The sequence below is a fragment of the Ahaetulla prasina genome, chromosome 4, assembly GCF_028640845.1.
Source record: "Ahaetulla prasina isolate Xishuangbanna chromosome 4, ASM2864084v1, whole genome shotgun sequence".
Taxonomy (NCBI): Eukaryota; Metazoa; Chordata; class Lepidosauria; order Squamata; family Colubridae; genus Ahaetulla; species Ahaetulla prasina.
In genome coordinates, this window is record NC_080542.1 from 43,368,902 (window position 1) to 43,382,345 (window position 13,444).

A 13,444-nucleotide genomic window follows, 5' to 3' on the forward strand; every position below is an offset into this window, starting at 1 on the left:
TTTTCATTGATCTTTCCAGTAGAGGATATGGTTGTGTATCAAGACTCAATATCAGGAATTCAATATGCTTTGTAATGTGGTTGTAACTGGTGTGCTGTTATACCTGTCTTAGCTTTTCTCAGTGACGAAAATCCAGTCCTTGGTTCAGAAGCCGCTCTTCCTTTGTCCCAGAAAGCTGCTGGTGAGTATAATGAGAGTAAGCGGTTTTTCTTCAATTAACCAGACCATTTTATATCCTAAAGGATAAGATAATAAATGATGGCCTGTAGTTTGGTCTACGTGTTTTGTCTCCTTTCAGTGTTGTCACTTTTCTATAAAGATGTCGCATTTTGCTACCATTCAGACCACAATATCCTGTATCTACACAGAGAGATATTTTTGGCACAGTGATTACATAATAGATTTTAATCCTCTGTGATTTGTGTGTATGTATGTGGGAGGGAGGGAGGGAGGGAGGGAGGGAGGGAGGGAGGGAGGAAGAAAGGAAGGAAGGAAGGAAGGAAGGAAGGAAGGAAGGAAGGAAGGAAGGAAGGAAGGAAGGAAGGAAGGAATTTCAGAAGTAGTTGTCAAATCTGACTGGTTTTGACTATGGCTTGGGAGAAGGGTTAAGAGAGGCATTTAGCCCATTCGTCACTACTGACAACTGGTCAAAGAGAGGTCTTCCAGGAAGAAAAGCTAAGAAGCCTTCATCAGATACTGTAAAACCAGTGTACCAGATAACATTCACTTGTTTCATTGGGTTCAGAGGATATTGTGGCCCCAAATACCTTGGGGAACAAGAAGCACATCTGAATTTTTATATATGGCTTTATGATTTCATGCTCGCTTTCATGCTTCCTTTTGTTGCACACATTGATTTCCTCTCTGGGTGATTTTTTTCTTTCTTTCCTTCTTGGCTCTGATCTGACATCCAGATGATCACATGATCCCAGAGACACTGCAACTGTCATGAATATGAACCAGTTGCCAGGCATCCCAATTTTGATCACATGACAATGGAGATGCTACAACACTCATAAGTGTGAAAAACGGTCATAAATCACTTTTTTCAATGCTATTGTAAATGAATTGTTTACAATTCGGTCAGTAAACGAATTGTTGTCAGTCAAAGATTAACCTGTACAGAAATCAGGCATTTAATAAACAATGTTTTCAAAGAGAGGTAAAATACACATCAGCAATGGGAATTGCAAACTTCATGCCCATATATTCTGTAAATATAGACTTTAATAGCATTTTGTCTCTTCTTGTTGTGCTTCTTTCCTACTCCCTTTCTATGGATGTAATCTCCTGATTTGGTCTAGATTTCTTGTTTTGCTTCTTTTGGTATTTCTGTCACATGCTCTTGTTTCTCACAGCCGTGCCATTGTAGCATCCTGTGAGAATTTACAGCTGCTACAAAGAACATGAGATTTGTAATTAATACAAATTATTATCTAATCTCACTTACCACCAGAGCTTGCTAAGGCTGCTTCCTGGTTCAAATGATGAAGAGACAAATTCTGACAAGTGACAGGCATATTTTGATGATCATTTAGTGTTTTAGGCTTGTTGTTGTTGTTGTGAACAGGGTTAAAAAAATGAGAAAATGAACCCTGTTGAATTTTATATGTAAATGTTTTGTTTCCATTATAATTTTTCATATCACTATTAGTAATGTTCAGATAGTGCTGCAATTCAGTGTTTATATATATTTAATTGTAGTTAAAATATATATATACATTTTTAAAAACTATGGAAAGATGAAGCAGAAAGTAGCTCAAGATCTTGTAGCCATTGTTAACTTCCAGACTTTTAAGGTACCAGAAATCAAAAACCTTACAACAATGGCAGAGGCAAATGCAAATGGGGTACTTTCACTACTGCATCTGTGTAAGATTATGCAGCAAAATTGTTATGAGTAGCCAAAAATATCACAATATGATCAGAAAGAATGTTAATCAACAGTCCACTCCCTTCTGAAGCACATATTAGTTCCTTCTGGATTAGCCCACTGAAACCCAATATCTTCTCTCCTGTCCTCTCCTTAGTTAAAAAAAATATTTGGGATGTTATTTTTTTTTAAAAAGCTATCATAATTACAGTTCCAAATAAAGCTTCATTCTATCTGGTAAAATGTGAATTTGTTTGATTAAACAAACAAATCTCCAGCCTGCCTTCAGCTTTTTCACAAGTTTTATTGTATTTTTTAAATATACTATGCAATCTTAGTGTAGAAATAGACCGGGATGTCAAATTCAAGGCCCGGGGGTTGGATCCAGCCTGTGGGGTGCTTAGATCTGGCCCGCTGGGCTGCCCTAGAAATAGCAATGGACCAGCCCATGGTGCCTCTGCCAGTGAAAACCGAGCTCGGGAGGGCCACGTGCGGCCCTCCCAGGCTCCGTTTTTGGCTGCAAAGGCCTCCTGCTGCCCTCTGCCATTGAAAACAGAGGTCGGGAGGCGCTCAGGAGGACATCCCCGGGCTATGTTTTCACAGCCAGAAGGTGGCAGGAGGCCGTCACAGATGAAAATGGAGCTCTGAAGCCCATTTTTGCTGGCAGACTGCTTGGGCCACCACAAATGAGTGACGTCAAGCTGGCCATGCCCACCCTGGCCATGCCCACATTGGCCCCCAAGGTCAAATATAACCTTACGGCCCTCAATGAAATCGAGTTTGACACCCCTGAAATAGCCTTTTGTTAATGTCTCATAACACTTGGTTTCCTACTATATTTTTCAAAAATGTTTCATGTTTTTTAATTTCTCAATGAGAGCCATCAGTGATAACTTTTTTCTTCTGTTTTTACCCTTTTTGTCTTATAGTATGTAATCTCCTGTATCTGCACTCGGTGACTATGGAAACCCTCACTGGCAAAGCTGCAGTTCAGAAAGCTGTAACTTCCACTTTTGAACAAGAGATACTGCCTACACCCACCATTGTCCACTTCAAAGTTACTGCACTAGGAATAACTTTGACTGACATCCAAAGAAAGTAAGAAAGATGCCCTGAAGACAGGGAGCCATTTTCTGTAGCCATCCCTATCAGAAAAAGATCTTCAAATGGAAAAGATGGCGTTTTTGTTTTTTTTCCAAAATTTATGGGAGAAAAATAGATATACTTTTGTATGGGGGTGTAATGGCTCAGACATTAAACACGCTGAGCCAGAGGTGAAATCTAAAAAATTTTCCCTACTGGTTCTGTGGGCATGGCTTAATTGGTGGGCCTGGCTTGGTGGTCAGATGACTGTGTGGGCGTGGCCAATAACAAATAATAAAAATAATAAACAAAGTATACAAAACAATAAGAGGTACCAAAAACCAACTCTGACACTTTGCACACGCACAACACAACACAACTGACTCACACACAATGTAAAAGCAGCTGCACTTCACCCAAAATGGCCCTTGCAACAAGCAGGAACCTCACACAGCCACAATAAGCTCAAAAACCAACTTTTACACTTTACACACACACAACACAACACAAGACAACTGACTCACACACACTGTAAAAGCAGCTGCACTTCACCAAAAATGGCAACGTGCAGGAACCTCACACAGCCACAAAAAGCTCAAAAACCAACTTTCACACTTTACAGACACACAACACAATTGATTCACACACACACACACAAAATGCCACATACAGCTATGTGAAATTTTGTGTGTTTGTGTAGTTAGAGTGAAACACTACAGAAACACACCAAATCTGAGAAAGCTGCACAAATATTTTATTATTTTATTTTATTTATATTTTTTAGATCAGGGGTTTCCAACCTTAGTAACTTTAAGGTTTGTGGACTTCAATTCCCAGAGTTCCTCAGCCAGCAAAGCAGGCAAATTGCTGACTGAGATGGATTTCAGGCAGGCAGCTTCAGTTGCTAGCTGATGCAACTGATGTAAAGCATGGCTTTGCCAGCTGGAAAGGAGCAATATAAGGTAAGTGCTTCATCGCAGTCCAAAATCTCTTAAAAGGAGGTTTTCTACAAGCTCTTCGGCTGAAGATCTTGTAGAAAACATGTTTTTAAGGTTCTGGTGATGAGGAACTCAGCTGGGATCGCCAGATGAGCCTTTTAAAACCTTTTTTTTTACAACCTAAAGGGTTCTGACAATCTCAGATGAGCCATGGGGTCCTCAAAGGCTTTTTTTTTACTTTTAAAGGCATGTTTTCGGCTGAAGAAAAACTGCTTTTAAAAGTAAAAAAAAAAAACTCTGATGATGGTGTGGCTCAGCAGGGGCAGAGGGCGGGGCTGGGGATTTTTGCTACTGGTTCTCTGAAGCACCCGCCGCCATCGCTACTGGATCGGGTGAGTCAGTCCAAACCGGGAGCATTTCACCCCTGCCCTGAGCTTGTCATCTGGAAAACAGCCTAGGTTTGAGACCTGAACGCCATGCAATGCGGTGAGCTCACTGGTGGGTTGCTCCCGGTTCGCCCTGGTTCAGGTGAACAAGTTGTGGTGGTGGCAGGAGGCTCCACCCACCCGCCCAAACATCATCAAAAATGCTCTGCGCATGTACAGAAGCTTCTGCACATGCACAGAAGCACCACATGCTCAAGAAGTGAGTGAGTGTACCCGTGCACTACCAATAGCTAACCAGTAGCGCCAAGATTTGAAACCCACTACTGGGTGAGCTACTGTTACTTGTCCCATCTTCTGCCCACCTAGCAATTCAAAAGCATGCAAATGCAAGCAGATAAATAGGTATCACTTTGGGAAGATAACATCATTATGTGTGCCTTGATTTATTTAATTTATTTATTTATTTTGTTACACAGAATATATAAGCATAAGCATGAAATAATTGTACAATATATAAGCATATATATGAGTATGAGTATGTATTGATTATATTAATTGGATATAATAAAAGGAAACAATAGGACAGGAACGGTAAGCACGTTTGTGCTCTTATGCACGCCCCTTACAGACCTCTTAGAAATGGGGTGAGGTCAATGGTAGATAGTTTTTGGTTGAAGCTTTGTGGATTTTGGGAAGAGACTACAGAGTCAAGTAGTGTATTCCAAGCATTAACAACTCTGTTACTGAAGTCATATTTTCTGCAATCAAGATTGGAGTGGTTAACATTAAGCTTAAATCTATTGTGTGCTCATGTATTGTTGCAATTGAAGCTGAAGTAGTCTTCAACAGGAAGGAAATTGTAATAGATGATTCTATGAGTTAAACTCAGGTTATGTCGAAGGCGGCATAGTTCTAAATTTTCTAAACCCAGGATTTCAAGTCTGGTAGCATAAGGTATTTTGTTCTATTCAGAGGAGTGGAGAACTCTTCTTGTAAAATATTTCTGGACACTTTCAATTGTATTGATGTCAGAAATGTGGTATGGGTTCCAAACAATCGAGCTGTATTCAAGAATTGGTCTGGCAAATGCTTTATATGCTCTGGTTAGTAGTGTAGTGTTTTTGCGGAAGAAACTGCACAAGATTAGGTTTACAACTTTTAAGGCCTTTTTTGTGATGTAGTTACAGTGAGCTTTGGCACTTAGATCATTTGATATGAAAACTCCAAGATCTTTAACAGGGTGGGGGTTGTCAGTAAGGTAATGTCTGTCAAGCTTGTACTTAGTGTTTAGGTTCTTTTTTCCAATATGTAAGACTGAGCATTTGCTGGTTGAGATTTGGAGTTGCCAAGTTTTTGACCATTCAGATAAGAAGTCAAGGTCTTTTCGGAGGATAGCTGTATTGTTGGTGATTGTACAACTGTGCTGGCCACATGACCACAGAAGTCTCTTCAAACAACGCTGGCTCCTTCAGCTAAGAAACGAAGATGAGAACCAGCCCCTAGAGCGAGACATGACTGGGCAGCGGAAATCTTTACCTTTTCCTTTACTTTTGTGTATTTTTCTTGTGAAGTGGCCAGGTTGGTCTGCTGCATCCAAAACATTCGGTGGAAAGCTGCTCCCTTATAACTCCAGCTCCTATCACCAATATAAGTGCAGGTTTTGGGGACTGGTTCACACACCACATTAACCCAAATGTGATTTGTCTACTTTGGTTTTAGTGCAGCATTTGAGCCCAGCCATTATCTGTTTTCACATTGTATATGAAATAGGCAACTATGAATTATTTAGCCATTCATAACTTAAAAATTTTGGCTTGGAACTATGTTTGAACACAACGTCTGCCTGAGTCAATGATCAACTTTATGTGTCATGCTATTATGGCATTTGGGCTTTGGTTTAACTTATATAGACTACAGTCTTAAAGAAATCAGTCATGTTTTATTTCTATTGAAATCAGTGGAACAATTAGTCATAAATAATGAGCTGTTTACTGTATTCCAATGAATTAAATCATGAGTCATTCACACTAGATCCAGGCCAGTCTAAGCAGCAAAAAAAAAAAAATTCCTGTGAAATAACAAGCACTTTGAACAACTTAATGTCCTTTATTTTAAAGCTAGATTAACACGACTGGTGCTAAATCACAGTGATTTCACAATTATTTCACTGGAGCTAAATTACAACAATTAAGGCTGCTGTCGTATAAACCCATACCTGGATTTCTACATATTAAATATAAGTGGGATCATTGAAATAGAGTTAAGAATTGTTTTTATTGAATTCATGCATTGATTTATCATTTTCAACATATAATTTTTCCTTATCTTCTTGACTAATTGCATACATTATAATATAATAGTCAGTGGTCATCACAGCTCTTAGCCTGAAAAGCATTGACTGGGGTCATTTTACCATAAGATGGCATGATAGTTCTTGCTAGTGGGAATACAAATATGTTCTCTTATTCTTTGAATCTCTTCATTGCTTTCTTCACACACAAACACTTCTTTCCTACAGGACCTTTTTCAGACGGCACTATCCATTGGGGACCATCAGTTTCTGTGACATGGATCCTGAAAATCGAAAGTGAGTACTCTTCAGCTTAAACCTTACAGCAACTATTGAAGGCTGAAATAATTTTCAGGCCATTTTAAGACATATTTTCAAAGCAATTTCAAGATGTTATGCCAAGAAAAACTAGGGACAAGGAACAAAGAATGTCATTTAATCATTGCCATACCCTGCGCTGTAGCAAGCCCTTGTAAAAAAAAGAAAATCCTCCACCACAAGGGAAATTATAAAATGGATTGCATAATACAGTCCATTCATGTCCTTATTTCATTTTATATGCATTTATTCAATTATATGAAAAAAAAAATGATTTCAATCATGGGAAGCTGCCAAGCTGCTAATTTATCATTCCCTTGAAAGGATTTCTTTTCATATGGCTAATATCCAGGGATTAAGATGTAAGGGAAATCAAAAGTTCTCACAAATACTGAAATATAGGTAGTCCTCAACTTACAACCGTGAGATAGTTGTTAAGTGAGTTTTGCTTCATTTTACAACCTTTTTTGCAACAATTGTTAAGTGAATCACTGCAGTTGATAAATGTTAAGCGATCTGACTTCCCCATTGACTTTGCTGGTCAGAAGGTCACAAAAGGGCCTCTGGTGGCTCAACAGGCTAATGCAGCCTGTTATTAACAGCAGCTGCTTGCAATTACTGCAGGTTCTAGTCCCACCAGGCTGAAGGTTGACTCAGCCTTCCATCCTTTATAAGGTAGGTAAAATGAGGACCCAGATTGTTGGGGGCAATAAGTTGACTTTGTATATAATATACAAATGGATGAAGACTATTGCTTGACATAGTGTAAGCCGCCCTGAGTCTTCGGAGAAGGGCAAGATATAAATGCAAATAAAAAAAAAATAAAAAAGCGGGGGGATCCTGGGACCTTGGGACACAGCAATGGTCATAAATATGAACCAGTTGCCTAGCATCTGAATTTTGATCATATGATTGTGGGGATGATGCAAATGTTATAACTGTAAAAAACAGCCATAAGTCATTTTTTTCATTGCTGTTGTAACTTTGAACACTCACAAAGTAAACTGTTGTAAGTGGAGGACTACCTGTAATTTTGTATAACTTTTATTATTCAAATATTTATTTATAATTTTTTATTACGAGTTTTGATGAAAGATAAAAATTAGCAAAAGCTACTAAAAAAAGGAAAAGAATAAAAAGTATAAGCAAAAAGAAATAGGAAGTAGTAGCTTCAGGTTTCTTTGCAACAAATATAAGTACAATTAACTTTTACCTATGATTATTTTAAAAAAGGAGGTTTTTTTATATTGTCTACTTTTTCTAATCCTCAAAGCTATAAACCATAAGTCAATTTTTTTTCTGCTTCATGCAAAAAAACAGCAACAACCTATAAGGGGTTTCCAGCAAGTTTTCTTAGACAATACAATCACAGGCCAACAACAAACTCCACAGAGCCTGAATAGTTTTTTTAAAAAACGACTTGTTTAACGGGGGATTCAAATATACCGCAGCCAATCCAGTGTTTGATTCTACTGCTGAACCCAAATAATGGCACTGAAGATACTGATTCTGGAATAGCGCAAAAGCTTCAGAATGTTGAAGAATCTTCAGGTCCTCCCGTGATTTATTTCCCGGAATGTTTTGTTTTAGTAATGTATTCAGAATATCAAAGTTACTTCTTTTTTTTCCACATATATGGTCTTTGGAGGGGTAATGATATTATCTGTTACTTTCAAGTGAGACTATTTCCCAGCAACCCACTTTATCGTTTGCCTGCACCTGGAAATAGTTCCCAATGAATTGTTTTGTCAACATAACAACAGAACTGAGGTTCTGTTTATGTTGTCTTGATAGCATGTCTGGAACTCAAGCATTTGTTGTGCTGATGTAGCTTTTTTTTAGCACTGCTGAAATGTTTGCTCTCGTACAAGTTTAAGAAAATATAAAATTTGTTTTTATTGCACATTTTTTTCTACAGCAAATCTCTGGTGCTTGTCAGACACGAACAAAAGTGTCTGAGTAATAATGAAATATAATTTCAAGTCCTTAGTGCATTTGGATCTACTCTCTGGAAACAAGAGAAATGTAATAAATATTATTCATTGTTCTGGGGGGGTGGGGGAGAGATCTATAGTAGTAGCATGGATCAAAACATGAAACTTAATTGTAGTAGGGATAGATCACAGCAGAATGATGGAGAAGCAAAAAGCTATAGCATGATATTATGGCAGTTCTGTTCAAAAGCAAAAAGATTAATAACTGTATTTTATTGCCAAGATGGCAATAGTGAGCAACATTGCCTGTATGAGATACACATCAGTAGCATTTTGCTAATCCAAAATAGTATATTTAAATCAAGCCCTTTAAAAGGAAAATAGTTTCAATCATTTGGTAATAATACTATCTGTATTCTTCAATAACTGATTGAACCCATGACATCAATTTCAGCTTGAAGAGGCTTATATGAAAGAAACTTAAATCACTATCTAAACCAGCTTCTCTTTTTGTGATTTTTTTTTCCAATTTTTATTTAATTTTAAACTATATATATATATCCATAAGATCTGGAGTCATTTTGAAATCCATAGTGCTCAACGAACTACATCAGATTTTCAACTAGGCTTCCACTATAGACATTTAGTGTAGGAAATTCTTGGGTAAAATTCTGTTGGAGTTACAGAAGAAACATCTTAAATGTTGAGCGGGGTTAAAAAGCTATTCTAAACACATGTTTATTTTTTTAATGCAATGTAACATCAACATTTCAAGGAAAAAAAGGTCAAAATGTATAGAACAGAATTGTCTCAGTAAGAACATATGATTTTTTTTAAAAGTTCAAAACCTGGGAATATCACTTATGTTTCTCCTCATTCCAGTAGTGAAATCCAATTTTTTTTACTACTGGTTCTGTGGGTGTGGCTTGGTGGGCATGGCTTGGTAGGGGTGGCAGGGGAAGGATACTGCAAAATCCCCATTCCCACCCCACTCTGGGGCCACCCAGAGGTGATATTTGCCGGTTCTCCAAACTGCTCAAAATTTCCGCTACCAGTTCTCCAGAACCTGTTAGAACCTGCTAGATTTCACCCCTGCCTCATTCCATTTCTTTTCACCAGGCTTCAGCAACAGAAGATAAGCCTTTTTTTCATATATGAATTTAGTTATTTCTTTGAAGTTACATTCAGAAAATGGTGTGAGTTCATGTTAGAGCCAGGATACTTACGGGACCGCCTATTGCTACCACACGCCTCCCACCGACCCGTACGCTCACACAGAGAGGGACTTCTCAGGGTGCTGTCCGCCAAGCAGTGTCGGCTGGTGGCCCCCAGGGGAAGGTCCTTCTCTGTGGGGGCTCCTACCCTCTGGAACGAACTTCCCCCTAGCTTGCGTCAATTGCCTGACCTCCGGACCTTTCGCCACGAGCTGAAGACGTATTTGTTTATTCGCGCGGGACTGGCTTAGGAATTTTAAATGTTAATATTTTAATAGGGTTTGAATTTTAATTTATATTTAACATAAATTTTAAGGTTTTTTTTAGGTCTAATTGTTTTAAATTTTGCCAAAACATATAATAAGTTTTTTAATTTCTGTTTTAGTTGTAAATTGTCATTGTTTTATATTGGCTGTGAACCACCCTGAGTCCTTCGGGAGAAGGGCGGTATAAAAATCTAATAAATAATAATAATAATAATAATAATAATAATAATAATAATAATAATAATAATAATAATAATGTTTATTAAATCTAATATCCCTTTTTCCTTTTAAGGTGGCAAAAGTTTTCCAAAACTTCAAGGTAAGTTATATGGATGTCATGAATCAAAGATGGTAGTCTTGACTGCATAATCAAAGCCCATTTTTACATGTATTGCAGATGTAAGACAGTTTAGATAAGGGAGGGGAGAGTCAGTTGTATAGAGTAGACATAGCTACCGACTTAACTTTTTTGACTCATATCTCTTCCACAGTCTTTCCTGTATTAGATATTATTCAGGGAGCTTTTTAAGCTGTTGGCTAAGTAAAGGTTAAAAAGAAAAAAACACAGTTACACAAATAGAGTTTAAAGGCATTGAAGTTGCATAAATGCCTTCTTGTTGAATGAACATCTACATTCTAATAATGTTTACTACTTAAATATAAATTCCATTAATTTCAAAGGAGCTGCTTGTACATACTTGATTAAGATTACAGCTCATGTCCCATTTTGTACTTACTCTCTTAATTAATTTTGGATCTAAGCTTTAATCTTTATTGTTGCACTCTGCTGCTTCTTAAATGACTTACAAAATGAATCAATGAAAGGAAAGAGGAAAATTGAGTGCATAAGATCAGTGAGTCAGTTTGGGTTTTGCCTCTTCCTATCCTTAAAAATTTCAAGCCCAGACCAGATGCTATTTGAACAAAGGATTAAAATGCTTTTCATAGCATCCTGCCCCTCCTGTGAAACACCAGAAGCAAAATGCATGATGTAAAAGAAAAGTAGTGCAGTATAAAACCTTCTCCACACCCTTATCAAAACCATTTCATCATCATTAGTGGTGACTATAAAGTGGTAAATCTGTTATTTCAAACATGGCTTCCTGTCCGTCTTCCACCATAGGATCTTTGGTGTTGTTTCCAAGAGCCCAGCTGATTCTGAGAATATTTGCCACCTCTTTGCAGAATATGATGCCGTGCATCCCGCTTCTCACGTAGTTGACTTTATCCAGAAACTTCTCCTTGATATCTAAGGCTGCTACAGTACTGAAATGTCTGTTTCTAGCAAATTCTTTGCCTTGTGCAATGTGCCAAATGCTGTTACCTCTGCTGTGTTGTGCTTTTTGTTTGTTTATTTGTTTGTTTGTTTGTTTGTTTTTGGGGGGGGGTGTTTGAGGCTGCAGATTGGTCTTCATCAATAGGATAATACTTAAGATTGTTGGTATCAACCTTGATAATCTCCAGACCAAAAAAAAATAAATATATCACTGGCTGGGGATTGATCAATCTGAAACAATAATCCGGCTATTTAATATTTGTTCCCTCTGTTACAATAGAATAGTTGCAATGAGATATGAGAGGAGTTTATGGGAATGGTTTAACAGAGAACCAGAAGCATGTTCTGTCCTATCTGCAGTTAGACTAGCATTGTATTTTCTGACCTTCTGTTTCTCAGAAACATATTTGACTTATTGGAAAAAATACTTTTTACAATTGATGTTGCTTTTTTTTTTATAACAGCTCAAGTACTAGGAATAAGAGTGCTGATAGTGATGTAATAGATTATTGACACAGTTTCAATGCCTTTTTGATATTATGTTTCACTTCTTCATTTATTGTAATGGCCAGTGGGGAAGTCCAATAAACTAAATTTGCAAGCTACTTTGTGCTGAAATGAAATTGAAATGTGATAAACATGCAATTTTACCCTTAAAAGAGTCAAAACAGGAACCTGTCATAGCAATACCTACTGTGACCTCATCATTAATGAATGAAACAACTCTTTAAGCTTACGTTTCCCCACTTTGTAAGGAAGTTTTTTAAAAACCCAGGGTTTCAAAATCATTTTTGTTGTTGTTTTGTTTTGTTATCAGAAAGTTATTTCCATCATTACACAAAAATACTCAACCTTTTCTTATTGCTTCAGTCTTTGGGGCTTTCATATATGCTCCTTTAGGGCTTTCATATATGGCAATTGGCCTCAATGCAGCAGAGAATTATAACGACATGGGATGCAATGAAAGAACTATTCTTAAGCATTAAGAAAAACATGAATGTAAGAGCTTACCACTTCTTTCCATCCTGCATGGAACTTGCTATAATTGATTTGCATCAGGCATAGACACTCTGTACCATGAAAGCTGCTGGACAGAGAATGAAAAGACAGGCAGTTTGAGCTGCAAATATGACACATATAGCTGCAAATTCTCCTTAATTGTACTGTAAATTCATGAGACAAGAGAAGACTAGTTCAACGCCTTGACTCTGAGAGGTCCAGGAACTGAATGCTGCTTTAAGTCTACTTCTCTCCCTGAGATAACCTTTTTCATTACATCCTGTGGCATTATGAAAATAATTAATTAATACAATTATATTTCTTGATTTCCCTTGGTCATTTTAACTGCTAAAGCATACTTTGGCTGGAGTATATTTCATTGTTTCCATCCATGACTGTCAAATCAATGGCATTTTCTCAGGTACACTAAATTGTTCTCCCTCCATGCTATTAGACAGTCTTTCCACCAACAGACCTGACATCAGCTTGTGTCCTTGAAAGGAAAGCACTGGAGTAGGATAAGAAGAAGAGGAGAAGTAGTCTCTCAGAATGAGAGGGGATAAGACAATTATTTTCACTGTAGAGAGATAATCACCTACATTCCATTGCTCTGATTTCATTTATGTTGAATTATTTTCCCATGCAAGAAAACATAATATTAAAAACATTTCTGGGGCTTGGAGCACTTTTTAACTCTTAAGCTAACACACTGTGTATGAATTACTTAAATAAAGAGCTGACTAGACTCACACTTAATTCTATGCCATAGCTTCATAAAAGTGCAAGAGGCCATCCTGATTAGTGTGGGAATTGAAATTAAAATATCCCAAACAGAAAGCTGTCTAGCCTCCAATGAAGGGATATCTA

At 37.5% G+C, this 13,444-nt stretch overlaps 1 protein-coding gene across 2 annotated transcripts in view; it reads left to right on the plus strand.

The window, feature by feature from the left end:
* The window catches only part of TNS4 (tensin 4), a 37,923-nt gene extending 25,740 nt beyond the window's left edge, over positions 1–12,183 (plus strand). For both annotated transcript variants that reach the window (XM_058180662.1, XM_058180663.1), the window contains exons 9-13: positions 113–181; positions 2,803–2,971; positions 6,799–6,867; positions 10,595–10,621; positions 11,426–12,183. In XM_058180662.1, the coding sequence (XP_058036645.1) occupies positions 113–181; positions 2,803–2,971; positions 6,799–6,867; positions 10,595–10,621; positions 11,426–11,555 (464 nt within the window). In that variant the 3' untranslated portion in view covers positions 11,556–12,183. The remainder of the gene's footprint in view (positions 1–112; positions 182–2,802; positions 2,972–6,798; positions 6,868–10,594; positions 10,622–11,425) is intronic.
* The last annotated feature ends 1,261 nt before the right edge of the window (positions 12,184–13,444 follow it).